At 36.0% G+C, this 26,160-nt stretch overlaps 1 protein-coding gene across 1 annotated transcript; it reads left to right on the forward strand.

Annotated features, from left to right (window-relative positions):
- Positions 1–2,031: 2,031 nt before the first annotated feature.
- On the forward strand, positions 2,032–25,253 carry LOC135076888 (peroxidase-like). Its single transcript, XM_063971398.1, has 13 exons — positions 2,032–2,324; positions 5,832–5,944; positions 6,029–6,329; positions 6,421–6,658; positions 6,918–7,080; positions 7,414–7,610; positions 11,901–12,096; positions 15,458–15,655; positions 16,056–16,324; positions 17,352–17,507; positions 18,174–18,294; positions 22,559–22,739; positions 23,264–25,253. The coding sequence occupies exons 1-13, from the start codon at positions 2,206–2,208 to the stop codon at positions 23,394–23,396; spliced, it is 2,385 nt and encodes a 794-aa protein (XP_063827468.1). The 5' UTR covers positions 2,032–2,205; the 3' UTR covers positions 23,397–25,253.
- The last annotated feature ends 907 nt before the right edge of the window (positions 25,254–26,160 follow it).

Genomic DNA, 26,160 nt, shown 5'->3' on the forward strand with positions numbered 1-26,160 from the left:
AAAAATATAACTTTGTAGATAGGTATCGCTGAACTGAACACTATATTAACTTAAGTACCTACTTACCTACTCCTAGTTACTTAAGTCTATGAATGAGTACCACTTACTTTAATCAATGATTAGTAGGTACAATTTCTAGTAGGTATTATTATGGTAGGTAGGTACTTTAAGTAGGTACATGTCCTGTCCAGTTGCTAATCCGTCCACCTGAGAATCTGTCCAGTTGAGAATCTGTCCAGTTGCGAATAAGTCCACTTGCTATGGAGGGGTATTATGTAGGTACGGGACTATTCCCACCTCTCGTTCCCACCACTGAAACTCCTGTGTAGCCAGGATCTACAGCTTGACCGCCACAAAAACCCAACCAATGAAGGTCAAGTTTGTCCCGGGGGAAAGTTAAACTGTCATTGGACCCGCAACGAAATTAATCAGAAGAACATAGGAGGAGTTCGAAATTAAGGTTCGACTTCCCTCCATTGCAAAGCGGATATTACACAACTATTATGTAGGTAGGTTCTTGTGTAGTTCTTCTATCGACGGACTACCGAGAGCTGGTAACGAACAGAAACCTTCTTAGAGGTCCCTAGAGGGAGACTCTCCAGTCCATTCTGTTTATTGTAACAACCTATCTTGTTTCGTTTCATCACATTCAATTCAAAGAATACTACGACATTAAAAATCGGTTGTGTTATGGTTGTTTTGCATAAACATTCAGTTCGTGTTGCATGTTTCGCGTCCGCAGATCGTAGTGCTACGATTGTTCAAGGCGAAATCGGTTTTCTTTCAGGAAAAATCGATAATTTGATTATTGTAAGGCTACCCCAGAGGAAAAGCCTGTATTTTACATGCTTTAACAGATCACAGACATCATCCTTTCCCACTCATGATAAACTTAAGTATTTGGAAATGCCTTAAGCTTAATGTAGAGTCCACGATGTAGGTACAGCGATACAATAATTATGTAGCCTACCTACCACCTACCCTTATTTTTTTTCCTTCCACTGCGGAACTGAAAATACTTAACTAAATATCTTAATTACCTATTCAGTTAAAATGGGTGGTGCCACTTGGTTTGCCCTTTCTTATGAAAAAAAAAGCTTTTCATGCAACAAAAACTTCAACAAATCCAATGATTACTTCAAAGCTATCATTTACCTACCTTTACCGGTAAACATACCGCATACATTACGGTGCGAGGCTAGCCGGCTAGCGAACTCACCGCTCTTGCCTTGCTCAGCAAGCACGCGGTCGCGGCGTGATCAGCTGTGAGCGGGGCGAGGGGTGCGGGCGTGGCTTGCCATGCACTGAGCATGCGCGTACCACGTGCTCAGAGCCTTTATTGCCGAGCGCTTAGAGAAGCTATAAAATTAGTGGGAGGGAGAGTCAGTGTGTATGTAACATTTCAAGGAAGGTCTTTGGTAGGAGTGCCTATGATGATACCACTAAGCTAAGAACTTTCGTTTCGCAATAAGTCAATAAGTTCATAACGATAACTACTCCTTATGAAATCAATAATTAAATTATGAAAATTGGTTAGTGAGCTTTAAGCTTTACTAAAAAACAATTTAACAAATAGGTATCTCAAAACGACGCCAGATATTTTATTTATTGTTTTTTTACAATAATAGATAAATATTAAATATTGAGCAAACCCAGTATGGCGATAAATTCGCGCAGATATTTGAGGCAAGCAACAGATGAGCACGGCACTAAAGGCTCCCATTCGCGGTTTAGGCCACAGAGTACTGAATAGTCAGTATACTCAATAGTTACCATAACAGCTTTCATGGCGATACGTCTCGAAATAAAGGACATAAACCTTAGTTAACTAGATTTGGAAATCTGTAAGTTCAAGCAGTCTTTCTGTTTTGGTATTTTTCTGTAAATTGATGTTTTTTTATAAAGAAAAAGTATTTTTTGGGTCTTTGGCGTATTGTTATCAGTTAGCCTGTGGTCTGGTTTCTTTTTACTGTATAACAGAGGGGCAAGGTGGGGCGGGGGCAAGCGGTTTGTTGTTTCGATCGGCTGCACTCGGCCGAGTTCCAGCCAGTGATCGTTTGGCAGTAGAGGTGTTACCGGCTCCTCTGCCAATCTAATGGAACATCGTTCCTTCCAGCGAGTGTCGTCAGCGATCGTGTTCAACATACTAAACATTCGCCATAAACCGTACAACTGTCGAAAACAACAAATCCTGCTCCTGCTATTATGTTGTTTAAACGGATCATTGAAGGAAAGTCCATGTTGAATGCCGATGCCAAGAACAAATCGGTGGAGAAATGTTCCAGAAGGAAGTCGGAATGTGACGGTTGCAACGAGCATTCTACGTAAGTTGGTGCTTTGTTTTGGTCTTGACCTATGGCACTGGACAATATTAAGCACTTAAAAAGCAATTTAATAATAACGAAATTGCGGAATCAACAAATTCCATACACTATCCTTAAACTTTAGAAAAGGCCAAGCGCAAGCCAAATTATTCCCTATTTCGCAAAGCATAGGGAACTAATTGGCTTGTGCTAATCTTGCCTGTCTTGACTAGAGGAGGCAAAGTAATGATTAAGTCGCTATTTGGATCATCATAACAATAATGCAATATAGCAGCATTTACCTATACATATAAATAAATCAAGTAGGTAGCTATCTCTAAGTCCGCATCTGTTTACTGGGTTTTACATTGGGAATCGGTAATTTTATCAATATGAATCAAGTGTTGTATTCTACAATTTTAATTTAGAATTTTGTCTTATTTGAAATAAAAATGACATATTTATGATAATTTGCACTGTGACATAATCGGGAAAGTTAAAAAAACAATGCTCCATATTTTTTTATCCATTCAACTTTTCTGAAAAGTCTAGAAAGTTGAGGGTGTAGTAAGGGTAACCTACCCCCTAAAGCTCCTTTTCCATAAACATGCGATTCATTGAAACATAGGTATTGCATTTATTTATCACAAGTAGGTATAAAATCTAATAATAATCAACAATAAAAAACACCACGATTAGTTAGGATAACAGCAGCCGGCGAAACATTGAAAACAAAATTGCTTAGTAGGTACCTAGTACATAGGTACTAGGTGGGTTTCTTTTTCAAAATAGGTATTAGCTACTTAATAATCGTAAAATTACGATATCGTAATTTTACGGAATACTGATCGAATAATATAATTATCTGTCCTATTTGTATAATCCTCTCCTATAGAAATCAGGGATATCCTCTTTCATGTCCAAGCCGGTCTTTTCAATGTTGTAGATATTAAAACACGTCCGACGACACGCGGGCAGCTATGACCCCCTCAAAGTCTCTCTGCAGATGACTTAACTTTATATTACGTTTTCTATGTGTATGTTTAGCTTGCTACATATATAGTGATCTGTGGTATGTTATGATGAGTAGAACAAACACTACATAATATAGCATGTGTAATACAAATAGGTGCAACACTTATATTCAAGATCGTAGAGTCTATTTTTGTACTGACGCAAAATTTATAAGTTAAATTACCTATTTGTTATGAGTATGGTACTAAGATGACGTGGCAAGCATAGTGACCCTTGAAAAAGCAAAGTAACTTTTTTGTCCTTTTCCGCGGTACCTACATAAAGGACAAACCAGTTTTGCGATTACGACGTAGTAGTGTAGAGTCAGTGCTGACTTTTTTGTCATTTACATTATTTAATCGCGAATAAGTGACAAACTTTAGTAGTTAATTTCGTAGAATTATGATAATGATCCAGGCTAGTGGTTTACAGTAGTCGATGATACTGAATAAACATTTCTTCTTTCTTTCTTCTGGCGTAATCTTCCCACTCTCATAACAAACATTTTAGTTTAGATCTAAACTAAGCGATTATTATCTATAATAATCGCAGTAGATAGTTTGAAAAAAAGAAACAGAATAAAGGATGAGTTATGATGCCACTGATAGAGTAGTCAAAATTATAACACCCCTTTTTTTCCGCCGGGGATTAAAAATAGTATTTTCGCGAATACTGAGGGTTTAAACCACCTAGGCAGATGTAGAGCGATGCAGTTCTAATATTAGTTCGATCTAAAAATAGAAAGTGCATGAAATAACTGGTTCGCTTATTCAATGCTTCGGCATTTGCAATTACATCCACACTGTCACACACAAGAAACAAAAAAATGTTGTAAAGATGAACTCTACTTACATACATTGAAGCTTAATATTTTAAATACTTAACTCGATAAAGGATATTGACTCTATCTCAGGTATAATTTTTTATGCATTGTATGTACAATAATGTATTTACATCTATAAATATTGCTGTTTTGAGAATTACCGTTTGGTTTTTCCAAAAAGCAAACTGTCATAAAATACCTACCCGACAAGGTCATTCCACTGACTTTGATACATTGCTCTTGCCTCTTGTTACAAACAATCTGTTTAGCACGCTCTTTATATCCAAAGCAGTCGATCTAAAGAGCTAACTCAAAGCTAATATTTTTATGGGCATGTGAAATCATTGAATTGAATGCCTTTGACGGTTTGAAGGTTTTACTTACTTATTTCAACCAGCTTTTCTCAAACAATAACAATAACTGATGCTAATACAGGTGTTGCTATTACTTAACTTTCAAAGAAATATCAGGAATAAAAGGATTAAATTAACAAATTGTACAGCCACACTAAACCAACTTTACACAGAATTGTAGTTACTTACGTGATGTTGTTATTATTACTTATGCAGGAAGGACCTATCATAATTTTTGATTGGAAGAATAATCCAAGATTGAATTTATTGTTGTATGAATTTTAAACTAGCTTCTGCACATGGCTTTACAGCTACAATTTCGATTTGCCATAAAAAATATTTATCTAAAAACTGTATTTCTTACTTCTATTAATTAGTAATCAATTTCTTAACCCTAACTTTAGTATTCATTGCCTATAACATTTTTGTGGTATAAAGTGCTAGCATGCTTTTCTTTGTTGTGATGACGTAATACTTAAAGGGACAGACTGGGACAGACAAAGTCACTTACGAGTTTTAAAAGTACCTATTTATTTATTTATTTATTTAATTATTTATTTATTTATTTATTTATATAATTCACTGTGGACTTACAGTTTATAACTATAACTTAATCTCGTTTCCATATAAAAACATTATTTTATTAACTAATTAAAATTATGATAAGAAACAATGAGCAACTAAAGGGGGAGTTACATTCTATAAAATAATTAAAATAAGCATACATTGCATCATCGTGGAAAATTAGATCTAAGGTGATTTAGGCAGTAATATAATTTTTCATAGTTTTAATTTATGACCATTAATGTAAATATTTTCATACAATATTTTATCAGATGTCATGTTGGTCAATTATTTTAATCTCTTGGGTTGCATAATAATCAGGGTCGCTGCTCTTTTAACTAAGATAATTATCTAGTAGGTAGTAAATAACTAAGTATCTAGTTATCTCAAGTAGGATTGTCTGTTTATCGAATTCTTGGGATGACCCACCATTAACATGTGCATAACTTGTTTAAATATATAAATTACTTTCGTAATTAACGACGCTGTTATCGCGAATCCGGGGGCTCGTCTTGACAGCTCTGACGAAAAATATTATTGTCAGACAACTCGTGTGGCTATCACAGGTCAATATAGATACCCTTCTTCGAGAAGCAATAAAACTGTTTACCGACCCACTCGTTGTCCAGTCTCGTTTGAGAATTCATAGAAATAAAGCTCATGATATACTTAAAATTTTGTCAACGGTTAGTGAGCCGAGCTGAAATTTAATAGTGGAATTATTTAAATTGTCTCAATGGGAGTATAAATATTGGGCGTTTGTATTTGTTGCAGCATTCTTGAAGAAATGATGAAGATGGTACTGCTCGGCGTGGTGCTATGGGCGGGGCTGACTTTTGGAAGCCTCGTTGCTCCGTATCCACTGAATTTGCTTATCACTACTACGGGTAAGTTTCTGGATAAGATTTAAATAGCGGTTCTTCTAATAGTATCTAATGATTAATTTACTGATTTGTGTATTACTTCTGTAGATATCACCCACCCACCGCCAATGTACGACTTCCCGTTCCCGAGTGCTCAGATGCTGAAAAGGATACCACCCGTTACAGCAGCACATACAAATAAGTCGATAAATGTCAGCAAACTCGGGGTCGCAATGCTGCAGAGGCTGGAAAACAACTTGGAATCTGCTGGGGTCACGCCAAAAGCGGGATCTCCTGCGCAAGGATTTGCAATCCTTGGATATCCATCGAGCGACGCAATGCACTATGAACAATCGTCAATGGTTGTGACTAAAGCCTCCCAGAACTTGGTGTACACCAGATGTGGAAGGTAAGCAAAAACTTATCAATCTAATTAATATTAGAGGGGAAGAAAAGGTAAGTGGAAAAGCAGTTTTCTCACCAATTATTCTCTTGTTTAGATATGGTTTGGCGAGTGACGAATGTGCGAGTTTCATCAGCACCTTGAATTTGCGTGAGAGTGAGTTTGGAGGCGAGTGTGCAGCGCTTGAGAGGTTCACGTGTCGATCCAACAAAATGTCCTCTCGATACCGCACTTTCGACGGGTCCTGCAACAACCCAGTGCGGTCTTCTTGGGGACAGGCGTTGACGGGGTACAAGAGGCTCCTGCATCCGAGATATGCTGATGGTATCGAAGAGGTTAGTCTTGTTTTGAGCGCACTTTATCTCATGTCTCGAATTGTTACATGAACTTCTTATCTTATTATTATTATACCCCATTTAATCTTTTGTTATAATGTCAATAATCATGACAATCTTTGTGCATAAATTGAGTCTTCCAGCGACTTGGCCCACTTTTAGCTTGGACCACGGGTCAAGTCGCCTGTTTGAATTCTTAAATATTTTGAAATAATGCTTTTGCAGTTACATATTTTAAATCAAAATATTTTTCTTATAGCCGAGGCGTTCTCACAGCCACAAGGCGCTGCCCTCAGCTAGGACAGTAAGCACGAAAATGGCTGGCAACTTGGACAAACCTGATGATACAAAAACCATCGCTTTGGCAGTCTGGAGCCAGTTCATCTTCCATGACTTGGTTCACACACCTGTTAGGAAAACAAGTAAGTTTCTGTGTTCCAATATCTTATTCATAAAGTGGTTCTGTGTTTTTATCTATATACCCATTTAGACAAACATCTTCCTCGATTTTAGCTACTTTTTATCTTTTCATAGTACTTACTTAACTTTATCTTTGTACAGTTCATGTAAGTACTACATGTAGGTAGCTATTTCACTTTTATCTGTCGTAGTCAGTGAATGGGTTAAGAAGATAAGCTAATGTTGGAATACATTTTAAGTCGGTGCTACTTAAATTCGACTTGTAAGTTATGTAGGTTTTAAAAGCACAGTCTTCTAAATGTCTGCAATATTTGATTGACTACCTTTGTCTTCAGTTCACACCAACCAAGCAATTCGGTGCTGCGATAACGACGGCTTCACCTTAACCCCTCGGTACATCCACCCGAGCTGCATGCCGATCTCGGTGTCCTATGACGACCCGTTCTTCAAGAGCCAGTTCGTGTCCTGTATGGAGTACACGAGATCCGTGACAACATACCGAGGGGACTGCACTTTTGGAGCGTCAGAACAGGTCAGTTTGTTTTTACTTTTGTGGTAACGGTATTTTAGGTCTGCAGATTATAACGGTATTTTCCTTTGTTCGGTCAGATTTGGATTGACTGATTCTTAATTTATTTACACATTCATTCTTCAAGAGTAATAGCTCTACAATATTGATTTAACTAAATTAATGTTGTCTCTTTTCATCAGAGTTAAATTAACATTTGACGGAAAGTGATATTTAAAGCATTCAATGGATATAACTGTGATAATGTAGTTTACTAATTTTAAACGCAATAACTGATGTAGGTTCCTTAGGCAATAGAAAAACATTAATATTACTTACATGGGCAGATTTATTTAAACATCATTTTGTATGAAATGCATTTCAGAAATTCGTGCCTTCATTTCATTTAGCTTGCTATGTATTTACTTTCTATTTCCTGTAGACCTTCATACAACGTAGATGCATATTTTCGCAACAAAGAATATTGCTGTGTAGTAAAAACATACAACATTGCAAGTAGGTATTTCTCTAAAGTCAACTATAAGTACCTAAACCTGGGATAAGATTAACATATCGTGTTTAATAGTCAACACTCAACATGTTTACGTTCTATTAAGTAAGTAGGCGTGTACTGTATGTAGTACGTAGGTATATTTACTCTGTTGTTCTTATTGATTTCCTTGAATGTCTCAATAGACTCGTGTGCTATGACACTGCGCATGATTCATGTTATGAATGAAATCGTTCAAGGAATATTAAATATCACGCAGTAAGATCGTGGCAAGATTAATACATAAAACTCAATAATACATACTCATTTAGATAAAAGTTGGTATGTAGGGCAACTGTAAAACTTTTTTATCATTCTTGCTAACATAGATAGGTTCGCATGTAATTGTAATACGTATTGTTATTCCTAGAAATGTTACTAAAGATGACGTCTCATTATAATGAAAATAATAAAGATTATTGTGAATTGGTAGGTACGCTTCAGATCGTAAACAGTTGTAAAAACCAGTCGCTTTTAAAGTTCAATTTGAGGTTAAGTGCTGGAAAGTGAACAAATATTTTTCGATTTCGATTTATTATGCTCATTACAATTGAATATTAAGTTCGTATGTACTCAGTTACTGAGAAATGTCTAAAAGTGGCCTTGCCATCTCTTTGACCTGAATGAACTCGGTACAGAACCGCTCTATCATTAAATTCTTCATAGGCTTGTTAAAATTTTCCACGGCTTAGATTGAAATGTATCATCTTAACATTGGAGTGAGCCAAACGAATTTATCTCAAGGAACATAAATTGCGAGTAGAGACAATCTATTGCCGTTATTGGTATCAATTGAAAAACAAATGAGACGTTTCATGTTTGAGATTTTCCATTGTTCTCTTCAGTCACTGTGAAAATAAATATGTAAACTTATATTTTTTATAATATTATGCAAATTGCTATCAAAATTTATCGTACTTATTGTTGTGTTTTTACAAACATCTTGATAACTCTACGTAATTTCGTAGCTTTCTCGTAGCCTCTCTCGAAGCAAGTAGGTAGGTATTATAAGGTCACTTACATCTGCATTATTTTCACTTTACGTATCTTATCTTGTACGAATATTTAATTTAAATAATGCCTCGGTATATTTAAGAGCACGTAATGTACACAGATAGAGGAACTCTAAGGCCGAGTTGCACCACCTAATTTTAACCGTAGCTTTATAGATAACCGGTGTTATTTGTATGGAGTTTGACAGATTTTTGACGTTTGTTATAGTCAAAGTATGATGGTGCAACCCAGCCTAACTCTATCTCTGGTATTTATTTTATTTTATAAAAACAATTATTGTATAAAACGGATCTTGAGTAATTGCATGTAATTTGTCACGCGGACTTAGGACTCATCCAGAATTGAGTTCGATTATTAGATCCGGCCGGTCTAAACATAGCTTTGTAATTGTATAATGTGCAGTTGCAGTTGCATAACGTCGTCACAGGGCACAACAGCCGGCACAAGGTCAATTCTGTAACGTTTGTGATAAACAACGTAATTACGACGAAGGGGAGGCACGGTACCTTTTAGCACTAAATATGCGAACACTATGCGAACCTTCGAGAGATGGGTGTGTGCGAATCGTGCGACTTTTTAGGAGATGTAGAGACCTTAAATTCGTCTGGGTAAATCAACAAACAGTGTTTTAAAGCATTTTTACCGCTACCTCGCTACGATTGAGTTCGAAATATGTTACTTTCTCCAACTAAGTATTGAGTCAATGTTTGTATTTTTTTCCATACCCATTTATACTCGTACGTAGGTAGTTAATTTTTCTAAAACCTAAATTTGAAAATGGTTAAGCTGGAATAATTTATTTTGAGTAGCCCATGACTTTGAAAATGTCTTTTTCCACTTAAATACTTAACTCTATATACCTCCTTCTTCCTGTAGATACCTATAGGTACTACCGCAGAAATAGGGAAACAAAAGGAGATTCGTTTGTAAATAATGATTTACAGCAGTAAATAACAAAGATATCGAGACCTTGTTTACTTGCTCGAACCTTGATATCTGACGCATGCACAAATGCATAAGTTTTCCTTGTATAAAATATTAAATTTAGAGCGGCCCACGCGTTTGCTAGAGCTATTTTTTACTTGGCTTGCCTCCATGGTTATAAACTTATAACTAATGAGTCCACATACTTTGAGAGACTTCTAGAAAGTGAATCCAAGGTGTAGTTTCAAAGTCTGACGTAAGTTGTTTACATAATAGTCAATCAGATCAATGCCCTATCTTAATGAATGGGCTGGAGACTACGTGACAATGTGATGTTGGTAGAAGTTTAGTGGAAAATTACGCGGACACTTTCACAGTGTAGTTGAAACAATGGATAATGTGTGTTCAGTCGGATATTACGTGATGGCTTCATATTTCGTGTTGATACTACATAGATGGTGGAACAGGGTTGTCAACTTTGTTATTTTGGGAACTACACTTTGGTACAATGCAGCAATTTGTATTGTTTCATATCAACGATTTGTTCAGTAGTTCATAGGCAGAAAGAAGATAAAAGACCTAAGTAAAAGTTTTCATTTTGGGTAGGAACTAATAAATCATTATGAGAGAGCCTTTGACAGAGCGCTAACTCAAACGAGTAAATAATAATGATTCAAAGGCAACCTAAAATAAAATTCTACAATTAACTAAAAGTAAAATCCTTTGTGGAAATCCTTGGGGAAGGCATTTGTCTAGCAGTGGACGTCTTTCGGCTGAAACGAACGAAATGGTTTCTGGACGAAAGTCCTTCAGAAATTCAGATCTAATTTTCTGGACTTAAATACGGATTTTTTTAAGCCTTGAATTTTTTAAACAATTGGTCACCTCTACCAGTTGGGTAAACAGATCGATATAGCTTTGCATACAATTTAACCATGCAAATAAGTGCTCGTTGTACAGTCGCGCGCGTAGTCGGCAGCTTTCTGACTCTACATTTTTGTTGCATATTCGCATTTATTTCAACTGCATAAGATGTTAGTGTTTCATTGTGTCGTCACTTCTGTGAACAATTTTATTTTCGAAGTTCGACCTTCGACAATATAATGTCGATGAGTATGAGTTTGTGTATTAAGTATCTGCCTCCTCCATTTGATAACACAAGGTTTTGTTTTTTATGTTTTGCTTATTAATGTAAAATATTATTGTTTTGACTTATATTCAATTTGAACCAGTTCATCAATTTATTATTGTTTATTTAAAAATATTTACAGTATCTGTGTATCTACATTTTTTAGTAGTCGCCTTAACTATACGGGGATAATTTAATGTCTATTAATTGTATTATTATCATGATAGGTAATAAATATTCTTGATAGCAATAAGCACGTGTAAATCAATATGTATTATGCGTTTTGATTACATATTACCAGCTTTTGCAAGCGACTTAAACAGCGTAGAGTTGAATTAAAGCATAATTCTATTAAGACGCTGTGAGCATTAAGCTATAACATTGTAGTTTTTCGTAACGAACCATCTTCACAAAAGTTCGCGTTTGTCGATGGAGGTTTTAAACCTTAATGAGTACAGCACATCAGAATATGTACTTTTGTTGCACAATAGCATAACAACTACTTTAGATGCCACATCATTCCTTGTTAAGTTGTCATTATGTTTTACACAATGAATTATTATGATTAAAATCAAAATTGGTTCAGTGATTAGGTTGAAAACATAACAAACTGCATACTTTCTCATTTACAATTTTAGTATTAATAATACCTACCTATCTAGCATTACAATTAAAAGTCCCAACAACTTGTCCGCAGATGAACCAAGCCACCCACTTTTTGGACGGCTCTCACATCTACGGGTCCAATAGTCGCGACGCAGCGGCCTTGAGGGAGAAGACTGGTGGACTCCTGAAGACTTCCACCGTGGATGGAGAGGAACTTCTTCCTTTGGCTGCGAACCCGACTGAGAAGTGCCTAGTCGAGAGTGCTTCTGGGACTTGCTTCAATGCCGGTAAGTGTACTTTATATTTTTAAACATAACAGTTGCGACGCAGCGGCCTTGAGAGAGAAGACTGGGGGACTCCTGAAGACTTCCACCGTGGATTGAGAGGAACTCCTGCCTTTGGCTGCGAACCCGACTGAGAAGTGTCTAGTCGAGAGTGCATCTGGGACTTGCTTCAATGCCGGTAAGTGTATTTTATATTTTTAAACATAACAGTTGCGACGCAGCGGCCTTGAGAGAGAAGACTGGGGGACTCCTGAAGACTTCCACCATGGATTGAGAGGAACTCCTGCCTTTGGCTGCGAACCCAGTGTCTAGTCGAGAGTGCTTCTGGGACTTGCTTCAATGCCGGTAAGTGTACTTTATATTTTTAAACATAACAGTTGCGACGCAGCGGCCTTGAGAGAGAAGACTGGGGGACTCCTGAAGACTTCCACCTTGGATTGAGAGGAACTCCTGCCTTTGGCTGCGAACCCGACTGAGAAGTGTCTAGTCGAGAGTGCTTCTGGGACTTGCTTCAATGCCGGTAAGTACTTTATATTTTTAAACAACAGTCGCGAAACAGCGGCCTTGAGGGAGAAGACTGGGGGACTCCTCAAGACTTCCACCGTGGATGGAGAGGAACGACTGAGAAGTATCTAGTCGAGAGTGCTTCTGGGACTTGCTTCAATGCCGGTAAGTGTACTGTACATAGTTTATAACAAAGTCGCTCCAGCTGTCCGTGCGTTTAGATCTTATAAAGTGCGCAATGGATTTTAATGTGGTTTCCATCTATAAAAAGAGTAATTTAAGAGGAAGGCTTAAAATATGGATAATAAACATGCTTGTTATGCCAAGAAAAGCCGAGAAACTCTTTTGCATCTATGTGAAGCCGGAGCGGGTCGCTTATTCTGCGATATCGTGACCTACCTACTGGAGTAGTTACCTCGAATTCTTCTACAAATTATTTGAGCAATTCGAGGTTGCAATATCCTGGTTAGAACCAAACTGAGGCCAAATAGGTACGTGTGGGTACACCTTTATAAGTGATTTTATACTATGTGGGTTCCAACTGGGAATCGAACCAAATTCTATTTGGTTGCATCCACACGATAGAAAAAGAATAAGTGTAGAAGTTAGTATCAGTCAATGATATTAAAATACTGAAAGAACTAAGACATCAGGAATTACATTTGCTATAGACTTGACTATGTAAATTATGAAACGTCATGGAATTTGTTTTGGTTTTATTTGATAAGAAACACGCAATGACAATATTATGATGATGAAGATTGAGATAACAAATGATAAGAAGATTAAATTGATTTGTTTAAGCGGCATGGATTTCTTGCTTGAAGATAAGACAAACATGTTATTGTACCATGACGTACAAACGTATTTTAAATATGGCTATAATACTATTTGCGAAAAGTTACAGACTGAAAAGTTTAATCCTTTTTTCCTAAGGTATTGGAATAGCGTCTCATTAAACGATATGAACGTATTAGCTTATCGACTACATAGGTACAATATTCATTAGGGTGTCCCTTATTTTTCAAAGTTTTAAATTTGTAACGCATAGGTCTTAGTTTTGTTTGTTTGCCTCTAAAACACTCGGAAATAAATTTTTACTATATTTGGAGTACGATAACCCGTGACGACTTGCATCGGAACATGTTGCGCGGCAGTAGCGGTGCGTATTCGCGGTATTTGTCATTTGTTCTCAAATAATCTCGTGATTAACACCTATTGTTTGCCATTTAGAAGATGGCTGTGGAATTAAGAAGCAATAAAAAAAGTATTTTCTTAGTCGGGGACGTAAATTAATCAAATAATAGGCACAAAGTTACCGTTAATCGTCAAATGTTTGCAGTATTTTTTAACATATTTTGCGAAGTTAATTAAATGTTATTGAAAGCTCTAATCTCATCATTCGGGAGTGTATTATATTTTGGGAAAAGCTATAAATCCTACCAGACCCTAACTGTGTAAAAAACTTGTGTATCTTCACCATGCTTGGAGGGAGTTGCAAGAAAAATTATTTAAAAAATTCAAGATTTATAAGCTCCGCGGTGAGGAGGATTTAAAAACAAATAAAATATTTTAACAAAAACAAATCAAACCAAGGCGTCCAGAGTGTTAAGGTGTAGACAAAAAGTTAGTAAAGAAAGTAGAAAGTGCACGACAAAGAAAATTAAATAAATAAATAAATAAAAAATAGAGCAAATATGGTTCGGAGGTTTATCGTCATCTCTTACTACGCAAGATTCTATACAAACGCAAGGACATCACGACCAGCTTACCAGCTCTGAGGAAAGCCTTAAGGAACTCTTGACATCCACTTTCCAAGAGGTATATGAGAGTGTTGACAAATTGATTTCCAAAGCAGCCCTGAGCAAGTTTATTCAACATCTTTGGTACTTCATATCAGAAGAAATTGCCGTTTTATCACTCTTTGTTGATGAAGGTAATGAACAAACACCGTCAGTATTGTAGTAAAAGTACAAAGAGAGAGTATGTATGATCTGGGAAGAGATACATTCCATCTGAAGAAGGTATGATTATTTCTATGGTAAATAGGACTTTGTACTAATTTTTTATCCTGTTTTTAATGAATATTGATAATAATTGCCTTATTTATTGTTGCTGGAAAACCATTGAGTGGTTTTGTGTCTGTCAAGAGGATAAATTTATTTTCTCGATTGAAAATTGATAATAATTTCCCCCTGAGACACATTTCTATATGAGATAAAGATGTTGCCTATTTAAAGGCAAAAAAGTGCTTTCTTTAGAGTAATTAATGATACAGCTGAAAGAGCTATAAAGCTTATGCAAGATTTTCATGGTTTGATCACTGCAAAGGAACAGCAAAAGCTTTTTTTGCTACGCACAGTGTAGCAAAAATCAGGCCAATATTCAGGAGCATGGAAATCTGTATCCAGAATGTAAAAAAGGGTCCCTCAAAAGTAAAATATATTGTCTGATCTGTAATGTTATCTTCTTTTTATAAATATTTTATAAAAATTAAATATTTTAATTGATTTAGCTACTTAATAAAAGGGGTAAAACCAGCATTTTTCAAAATCTTCAGAGCTCGGTCGGCACGGGTTAATGTTGACGTAGGAAGATGAAATTTTGTATTTAAGTATGTCTGAGTAGTACGAAAAGAAATAGGGGGTATGCATTTCAAAATCTAAAAAAAATTTTTTTCCGGCCATATAAGGGACACCCTAATATTCATTCATACATTTACCCATACTTGCACCCCTTGTTTGCAATAATAATTGCTCCTATTTACCAGTTGGTAGTTCCAAAAATGCAGTGCTTACTTAAAGTAACAGAGTTTTTTGCGTAATGTATAATAACATCAGTTGTTATTTGTCTGTTTTAGGCGACGTCCGCGCCAACATGCACCCCTGGCTAACCAGTTTCCACACACTATGGGTGAGGGAGCACAACCGCATCGCCAGGTCGTTAGCAAGCATCAACCCTGGCTGGAACTCTGACAAGCTGTACCATGAGGCCAGGAGGATCGTCGTGGCAGAGCTGCAGCATATTACCTTCAAGCATTGGCTGCCAGCCCTGACAGGTAAAAGAATAATAATGTTATGGCCCATTTGATTCTGAAACCTCATAGCATTTTAGCCGTGTGTTTCTGGCAAAGAATAATAGTAATACTTACTTTTCATCACTCTTCCCATGGATGTTGTAAGAGGCTCCTAAACGAGAAATCCTATAGATGTGTGTGCAGGCCAAATCCTATAGATTTCCTCATCCTCTGAATTTAAGAAAGTTGAGCTCTTGCAGTGGAGACTTAAGATAATGAAGATGATGAAATTAAAAAAACTTGGTAGTCCTTGTTGTCATATAAGTAAGCTAGTCAAAGTATGCTTCGTAGGTAATTAATGAAAAGTTAGCAATCTATGAGATGTCAAAACTTACGATCTAAACCAAACAACCATTTGTTCTAATACAACTCTTCATTACAGGCAAAGCATTCGACGAACTCTACGACGCCTACGATACCGGCTACAACTCAGACCTGGACCCAACCATCACCAACTCCTTCGCCACAGCTGCTTTCCACTTCGTCAACAGTCTGTTTGACCAAGATATCGAAGTCGAAGGCCATTCTTCTAGACTGGTTGACGGCTACTTCAAGCCAGAGATGGTAGCGCAAAAGGGCATGATGCAAAAACTGGTTAAAGGCATGGTCACGCAGAAAAGCCAGGGGCTGGACTTCAATTATGATGATGATGTGAGTATTCTTGAACTTTTGTGTTTTGAATTTAGATTGTGATGTTATTCAGACTCTCAAGGCTCATTTATTATTGGACAATTAGGGTAATGGAATGTTGAAACCTAGGAACTTATACAGAAGTTGGTATCAAACCCAGAGCTTTTGAGTTGAAAGATTCCTAACTCTCCTCTAAGCCACAGAGTAATAAATAAATTAGTGATCAACTTTTGGATTGGTGTTCGTATACTTGGACTAATGAAATATTTTCCTTTTCATTTAGCTCAAAATAAACTAATTCATCAAAACATTTAAAGGTCGGATCATTATTTATTTGGAAAAATTGGTAAATTACGACGCGACTTAAAATGAAATCCATTGTTCAGCAATAGTAAAATAATTTCACCTAGTTGTAAGTTTGTAATGTTGAATCAGCTACTCCATGGTAACTATTTCGCGTGTTAGCAAAAAATCATACTGACTTTATGTTTGCTGACCTTAACGCTGATGACAACATTTGGCACCATAATAATTATTATAGTTTTATGTTTCTTGACAAGGAAAATCGTGGTCAAATATTTGCCCAGTCAGTATTGTTGAACATGAATGTTGATAAATGCGCGTTGCTTGTTTAAAGACTTCATGTATTCAAAAATCTTATTCAAATAAAACTTCGTCCAATCCGAAGCAACTAAAAACCCGTGGCGGGGAGTGTAAATCCTCCATTTCACGCTACCAGCGGTCATGCTCCTGCAGTGTAGACTTACCTGATGATAATGACTAGGTACCTACTATGAAATAACCTGAGAAAGAGCAGTCCCTCTCCTAACACAGACTTGACTTAAGGTCCTATGTCCCCTAGATAGGGCACAGGGCGTCCACAGCAGTCCTCCATCGCGTTCGGTCTTGAGCTTCGCGTTTGATCTCGCTCCAAGTCTTGCCGATTTTCTTCACCTCGTCTGCTAGTGAAACTTCTAACACAGGCTTTGCAAAATTTATAAGGAGAGTCCCATCCTCAGCAATAAAACAAATTATGCTTGTTTTACAGTTACGTCATCGCTGGCTGGGCGGTTTGGACGTGTTAGCCATCGACATCCAACGCGGTCGTGATCACGGCCTGCCCGGCTACTCACAGTACCGAGTGCTGTGCGGACTCTCGCAAGCCACCACGTTCCAGCATCTTACTGACGTCATCCCGCAAGAGGTATGTAAAGACAACCTTAATTTAAAATAGATAGTCACAGGTCTTAAAGCGACATTTATGACTGAGTTAAGACCCGTGTCTTTTCTTTTTTAGTTGAAATAGAATGCGAAAGTTTACAACCTTAATTTGTTTTGAACTTATCACTGCGCATTGTCCTAAACCACTATCTCCAGCACCTTTACTGATGTTATCCCATAAGAGACCGCCTCTTGTTTTGAACTCGTCACTGCGGGTGGTTTAGGAACCACCACCTTCCCCACCTAATTGACGTCATTCCACGAGGTGGGTGAAGAAAATCTTCATTTGTTTTGAATTCACCACTTCGGGCCAGTGCAACTTCATACAACGTCGTTTCATTACCCTTTAGTACAGATGACGGTACATCAATGTCAACACTGTGGTACTTTATTGGGTTGCAATAGGGGCGACTCTGCAACTAAAATGTATCTGATGTGCTGTCGACTGCACATTCCAGTAATTCGTTTTTTAGAACTAGGTGACGGTGTTAGGGGCCCTGGGCTTAATGATCAAGGAAAAAGTTATCCTTTATCATTTGAAAAAAGGTCTATTGAGCAGATGGGCAAGTTCCAAAGTGCCCAGTGGGAAAGAGGTGCCTGGGTGCATAACTAACTCAATCAATATTCACCATGTATTGTTTGTCTGCAGACTGTCGACAAGCTGAGCCAGCTATATGAGGCTCCTGGCGACGTAGACCTAGTGGTCGGCATGATGGCCGAGACGCCCCTGCCTGGGTCGCTGCTCGGACCTACTGCCACCTGCTTCCTTAGTAAGTGATTTGATATAAAGTAGCTTTATCAATGACGGTTATCGTTTTCATACATAGCAGTTGGCACCACTGGCAAGCGACAGGACTCTACAGTGGCGCCATCCTGGTGAGTGCAAATGCGATAGTCCTCGTCGCACGGTGGGCTGATATTAGAGCTTCATAGACTTAGCGTCGCACAGTGTTTTAGGAACCCTCAAAATCGGACATGATTAAGTTAATGCCATGAGTCGATAGCGTCTTATGTTTCAATCACAAGAGTGATACTCACGTGTGCTCATTTTACTTGGTTTTTGAGAAAAAAATTGTGAAAGTTGGCCGTTTTTAAAATTCCTAAAAATGAAAAAAATTTATTTTTAATAATTAAGAGGGTTTGTAAACTTATGATAAAGCTGATTCGATTGATCATTAAAAGACGCATGTATTGTACTTTATTTCATTTCTACAAGTCAAGTACTTCCAGAGATTTTAATTATTTTTCATTATTTAGACTTTATTTTTTTTCTTCCATCCTAAATGGAATCCGCAATTTAATTTCATACTGAACAATACTTTGGTATAGCCTCTATGTAGAAATATTTTTATCTTTTGTGGATCGTGTCTTGTACCAGAGATGTATGAATTTTTATTTTTTTTATTTTCGCCTATACATTTTTTTATAGCAATGTTTCATCTACGCATTGAAATATAATCTGACGTTAACTATACTCCGATGAAGGGTTGTGTGTGGCACGGGAAGGGGTCCACACTCGTAGGGCGATTGCTAAAACTCATTTAGCAAATTAAATTGAAAAGAATACCTTTCTCTAAAGCAGTACTTTCATTACTTCAACCTTGCCAACACGAACACCAAGACACCGAAGATACTGGAGATACCGAACACAGTACAGAGGATGAAAAGTCCATAATAATATAAACGACACAATGTATTTGGCACGGGAGACACGTATTTTTGACGACGAAGTCCCCTTGTAATTATTCTTTAAAACGCCTTATCATATTCCAATGCGTCGATGAAACATTGCTATAAAAAATGGTATAGGCGAAAATAAAAAAAAAGAAATTCATATATCTCTGGTACAACAAGACACGATCCACGAAAGATAAAAACATTTCTATATAGAGGCTATACCAAAGTATTGTTCAGTATGAAATAAAATTGCGGATTCCATTTAGGATGGAAGAAAAAAAATAAAGTCTAAATAATGAAAAATAATTAAAATCTCTGGAACTACTTGACTTGTAGAAATGAAATAAAGTACATTACATGCGTCTTTTAATGATCAATCGAATCAGCTATATCACAAGTTTACAAACCCTCTTAATTATTAAAAAATATTTTTTTTCATTTTTAGGAATTTTAAAAACGGCCAACTTTCACAATTTTTTTCTCAAAAACCAAGTAAAATGAGCACACGTGAGTATCACTCTTGTGATTGAAACATAAGACGCTATCGACTCATGGCATTAACTTAATCATGTCCGATTTTGAGGGTTTCTAAAACACTGTGCGTCGCTCAAAAATCAAGTGCCGAATTTTGAAAAAATAAATATGCCAATGTGTTCCTTTACCAAAAAGGAATATTTTATGTTATGTAACGTTTCTTGATAAAGTTATTATTTAATAAGTTATTGACAATTTCCTTTTTTTTTGTATGGAGTTCAACATTTATTTTTATTTTATTCGTTATTCTTAAGCTTTCTTAAGAAATTGACTTTTGTATTATGTAATGCAACATATAAGCTATGTTATCACCAAGTGTCGCATTTCGGAAATCTTCGGAACATTGTCATTTTGGACTTTAAAATAAAAAAAATAAAAAAATTAAATACCTGCCAAATTTTGTAAATATAACTACGCCAATGTGTTCCTTTGCCAAAAAGAAATATTTTATGTTATGTAACTTTTTTTGATAAAGTTATTATTTAATAAGTTATTGACAATAATTACTTTTTTTTTGTATGGAGCTCAACATTTATTTTTATTTTATTCGTTATTCTTAAGCTTTCTTAAGAAATTGCTTTTTGTATTATGTAATGCATCATATAAGCTATATTATCACCAAGGGACGAATCCCGGAAACCCTCGGAACATTGTCATTTTCGACTTTAAAATAAAAAAAAAGAAAAATAAAACTGCAATGTTATGTACTTTCTTCCGTACTATTCTAACGAGGTGAAGAACTAAGCACGTTTTTTATAGTGATGTTCCCAGGAGGCCTAATCCACATGATTACTAAGGTTACTATAATACATATAATATTTGTTTTATGGAAATTAAGCCAGTTTGAAGTTAAATTTATTGGTTAGACTCAAGAGCCACTTTCTGAATCTACAAAAGTAAAGCTTTCTTTCTCAGTATCAGCCTAGACATGAAATTGATCATTTATAGTGGACTTTTTGGTGGTGTTGAAAACCTTACTTGATGGCAATTACGTCTAAATTATTCATTTCTGTTGATATGGCTTTACAAATATCACATCGCTGCTTGTGCAGAGCTGCCATTTATCAACGATATTATTTTTCTATCTATCAAGTGAGAATCAGTTATTACGAGATTGTTTTGCTTCCAGAATTTTATTACGATCTATTAAATTTTCAATTTCCGCGTCCATTAAGTTTTTTTCATTGTTAACATTAAAATAGGTCGACAATAATTAAATGCAGCTTATTTTGAATAAAAAAAAATGGGTCTCCTTCATAAATTTGAAAAAGAAATGAGTCGATAGTAAAAAGTGGAGCTAGAAACCTTATTTTCCCTTATCCATTTTATCTGGAGACATCAAACCGAACGTTCATTTAGGCACTTACAAGTTGCCCTAAAACGCTAGAATCATCATTTTCGCAAATTTTGTTTCGCAGACCAAACTATACTACGTACATGGAGCTCTACATACGTATATGCCTGCAAGCATACAAAATTATTGCTCACGGAAAAGATATTTACTTCCAATCAGAAAGTACTACACCACGCTCGAATTTTGCAGGAGAGCAACTAATGAAGATATTTTACACAATTTATTTTTAAAATCTGATTCTCAGATATAGATAATAATATAAACTTCATAGAAAACACAAAGTTTTATCAACAGCAGCAAAAAGTTAATTAATAAATGATCGATTTGATGATGAGGCTGATACTGATACTGAAAGAAAGCTTTACTTTTGTGGACATTAGCCTATTTCACGGTTCAGAAACTGACTCTGAATAACCAATAAACTTAACTTCACACTGGCTTAATTTCCATAAAACATTTATTTTAATAATCTTACAAGTGGATTAGGCCTCCTGGAAACACCACTATAAAAAACGTGCTTAGTTCTTCACCTCGTTAGGGTAGTACGGAAGAAAGTACATAGCATTGCAGTAATTATTTTTTTCGTTTTTTTTATTTATTTTAAAGGTCGAAAATGACAATGTTCCGAGGGTTTCCGGGATTCGTCCCTTGGTGATAATATAGCTTATATGTTGCATTACATAATACAAAAGTCAATTTCTTAAGAAAGCTTAAGAATAACGAATAAAATAAAAATAAATGTTGAGCTCCATACAAAAAAAAAGGAAATTGTCAATAACTTATTAAATAATAACTTTATCAAGAAACGTTACATAACATAAAATATTCCTTTTTGGTAAAGGAACACATTGGCACATTTATTTTTTCAAAATTCGGCACTTGATTTTTGAGCGACGCTAAGTCTATGAAGCTCTAATATTTTATCAGCCCACCGTGCGTCGTACCGCATCAACACTCATCAGTTGGCTTCACTGTTTTAGCCACTAGCAACTACTAGCAAGTGAAAAGACTTGGCTCTACAGTGGCGTCAAGAACGCTAAAACCTTAGCTAAAACGATAGCCTTCATTATAGCTAATCTGACGGGTAATGTCAATTATTTACTATTTATAATATTCATCATGAAAGTTTGTAAGTTTCATTGATTGAAAGCAAATTCGCCATAAGCGTAAATACTAAAGCTGGTTTGCACTATCTTACTTTAACTTTGACACACGTTAAAAATTTGTCAAACTCCATACAAAGAGCACCGGTTATCGTTATAGTTACCGTTAAAGTTAGGTGCTGCAAATCAGCCTAAGTACGCGTCAATTTGTCACGAGAAATATAATAATGAAGTGTGGCAATTTAAACATGTTTATATTATTTCTGTTGTACGAGTATCATCCTTTTATCGAAGCCACTCGGGTCATTTTCGACCCCTTTTACCTATCCAGTTTCATAACAAAACATGCTTTATTATCACTTGCAGAAGAGCAACTCTGGCGCACCCGTTCCGGCGACCGTTACTTCTACTCGCATACCGACGAAGCTGGCAGCTTCACCAAGCGTCAGCTGGCCGAGCTAAGGCGCGCCACACTCGCGCGACTGGTCTGCGACAATGCTGACGTGGCATCTGTGCAGAGAGACGTGTTCCAGCCGCCTTCTGAGAGGTCTGTTGATATTGTTGTGATTTTGGTGTTGTTTAATGATGATGTTTTAATGTACACAATTAATGTGAATGCAGGACAATTAATGTGAAAGGTCAGAGGCATAAGTTGAAGCAACTAGTCGAAGACAGGGAAAATGGCGCGATTGAGAGCCTATGTCGTCTGTGGGCTGTTATAGGTTCAATATAAGGACTGTTTCATGTCTCTATCGATAAGATTTATCAGAATAATTGCTAAGATATTTTTGTACCAAAATCTTAATATATTGTCGCCGCTCCAGTAAAATTTCACAAAGTCTTCTTCAAGGAAAATACAACGGATATAAGTGTAAATAAAGTAATTTAGTAATAATCAATAATCATGATCCAATGACGTTTACGTCGTTTGAAGATTTGCGTACCCGACTACTATTATATCGATTCCCGTAAGACACAAACATTTTTGTAATTTATAAGAAAATCGTGAGATTGCAACAACACAAATTTCGACCAGACCTTTATTTCATAAGTCCTGTTTCGTTGTTACAGCAATCCCATTGTGTCGTGTGAAGAGATTAAAAAGGTTAACCTCGAAGCCTGGCAAGACCCTTCGCAGCAGCCGGACATCTTGACTCGCACTAACAAGTGGATCAAAAACAAAGTCAGCAACTCTACAAAATAGTCGCACAGTGTGCGGGAACCCTTAAATATTTATTGTGAATATGTTATTTCCTAGCCTACGATGCAAGTAATACACTATTTCAGTAAATTTGTGTATTTTATTTGTCAATGTAATAATTTTGAACCAATTTAAATAATTCTTTGGAGTATTTTCTTGCATCGTAGACGCCGTAGTCGTATGAGTCAGTATTGCGGTTGTAGTAGAATTTAATTTAAGTTAATTTTAGTTCCTAAAATATGAAGAACAATCAGTTTGTTCACAAACATTCTAAATTAACGTAGAGGCTCTATATTACTTAATATGTTGACATTGTGTATTCAATGTAATGTCTTGTAGACTGACGTGGACTACCTTTCAGTAGCACCTTTGGGAAAAGAGCTTGTTTGTGGGCAAAGACGTAGTCGTAAGGTAAGGCAGCGGACACACGATGCATTTTATTTCAATTCAGAGCCGTGCACGTGCGTCGCATATGTGCAAAAAATCAGTGTCTACTTTATCTGCTAGAGCTTAATATTAAAGTGACACTTTTACGATTTAATACTAAGCATCGTGTGGACGCGGCCTTAGTACCATGTTGTACAGTGGCTGTGATAGTCTAGCGGGTTGAAATTCGTCCGCTTGCCGAAATTTTGTCTCGACGGAGACCTTTTAGGCCTTCGGATCCATATGTTAAAAGACTCCGAGGCCTTATATCAAACTTTTGAAAAATCTGATTGGGTATTTGAATGGAGATTATAGAATAAGTAATTATGATCAAAAAGTTGGGAGTTTTTGGAAACCCATCTACGTAGGTAGTTTCCAGTGTTCGTGCCCAAAAACGGATTACTTAATATTGAATTATGAAAGTTCAAAAGATACCTATTTTTCATGTTAATCATGAAATTAAATAAACAAGCTTCTAATTAAAATAATAGTTCTTCGGAATTGCTCCTATTTTTTATTTTTAAATCTGATATAATTTTTATGATAAATTACAAATAAGTTATTAATTATATGTACCTACCTACTTTTTCTTTTTGTATACTCTTCGTTAAATTGTATGTATTTTAAAAGTAAATAGGTTGTACTTACATTTCTAAAATGTTTCAAGATGCAGGTTGAATTTTTCAAGTGTACGTGTCTATATTTTACATGTCTTTGAGTAACCTTTTTGCCTTATCAGTTTTGAGACCACTGAGTACCTATTTGGCAAGACATAGTGCCTAACTACCGCAGCAAAGCACTACGTTACTTCAGTTAGTACCTAATGCATACTTGAAATAGTCACCTTTATAGCTTAAAAGTGCTAATTAATTGGTCAGACGCATTTTTAAGAATTTATTAATTAATTTTGTTATTTAAAACTGATTTTAATTATTATTGAGTTGACATAGAATGTAAAAGCATTTCGTAATATTTAACTGGCATCAGCCATAATGCCAAAGAATGCAGCTGATTTTGTAACTCTTTTACCTACGCCTAAGAAAAAGAATCTTAAACTTATCTTTTTTATCAATTTCATTAGGAATAAGTAAGCATATGTTTTATTTAATCATTATCATAATTATTTCATCAATACTATGTTAACGCACATACCTAAACATCTTTCAGTCTGTATTTTTGTATAATTCAACTGATTTTTCCAATGAAAGCGAGTTTTTGTAATTTTGGTCCACAGTATTCGACTTTAATGAATTTTAATTAAAGAAAGTTAATTTTTAATGCAAATGTAAAGTGCAACATTAGGAAAATTTGCCATTTTAATTCAGATGGCGTTTTAGTCGTTGCTAAGGAGCATTTTAGTCTTTGTAAAGTCAATGTTATTTAATTTACTTTGTTACTGCAAACCCATGGCATTAATAAACATTTTATGTAAAATGGTGGTTTATTTTTCTATCCATTAACTAGCTCATGTATCGATTGATTTTCGTTCCAAATGGAAATCCTAAATTAGGCGTGTATAAAAGGTGAAATTGTTGAAAACAAGGTCATACAACTACATTATTATGAAACACCATGTAGATACAAGGTGTACGTTACTCCAAACTACTGGAAAGTAGCTCCTAGAGTGAATTATGAGTAGAACGTAAAATTAGTTTCAAACGTGGTGTAAATGTGCGCCAAATTAGAGAATTGTGCGTGCTGTCGTTTTGGTACAAAACGAAAAAAACGATTCCTGCTGGAGTAACGTTGTTCTAGCAGGAAAATTCTAAACGAATGATCGGAAAGATACAAGTACTAAGTAACATACTCGTATACCTACTTGTTTGGATCATATTTCGCCGGATTCAATTTGTACGTGTACCCGAGCGCAAAATTTCTAAAGAGGATGAGACGCGTAAATCCAAAGCCTGTTACGGCTTCGAATAACAAAGATCCTGATACTGAAACATTGAGGCAAATTGAACGACAAGTTAGGGGCGCAGCAGCTCAGTGAATTCGCAGAGTAAAGTGGTCCCAGGTTCAATTCTTGATGGGATCACAATATCACATTGTGGTTAATTTGTGAGTAAACGTATTTTGTTTCCATCATCGAGTGTAGAGAGACTCGGAAATTAAAAATACCTAACTATCTTAAAGAACCTTTTCAAAAAACTTGCTTACGTAGTTACACTACTTACTTAAAAATAATATGTACCTACCTAATATAATTAATTAATCATAAAGGACTTAAAGCAACATTTTAAAAATCCAAATAAAATTAGTTAGATACCTACCCATCCCCACGGAATAAACCAAATGTTTGAATAAATTAAAAACTTATTAAATTATATGAGTAAGAGTT

Source organism: Ostrinia nubilalis, chromosome 12 (genome assembly GCF_963855985.1).
Source record: "Ostrinia nubilalis chromosome 12, ilOstNubi1.1, whole genome shotgun sequence".
Lineage (NCBI taxonomy): Eukaryota > Metazoa > Arthropoda > Insecta > Lepidoptera > Crambidae > Ostrinia > Ostrinia nubilalis.

What these genes read in the sequence shown, in the direction of transcription:
- LOC135076888 (XM_063971398.1), top strand. Translation starts at nt 2,206, where the DNA reads ATGTTGTTTAAACGGATCATTGAAGGAAAGTCCATGTTGAATGCCGAT. An exon ending in GTGTACACCAGATGTGGAAG is followed by an intron (nt 6,330 to 6,420) that starts GTAAGCAAAAAC and finishes TCTCTTGTTTAG; the next exon opens with ATATGGTTTGGCGAGTGACG. An exon ending in TGGGACTTGCTTCAATGCCG is followed by an intron (nt 12,097 to 15,457) that starts GTAAGTGTACTT and finishes TGTCTGTTTTAG; the next exon opens with GCGACGTCCGCGCCAACATG.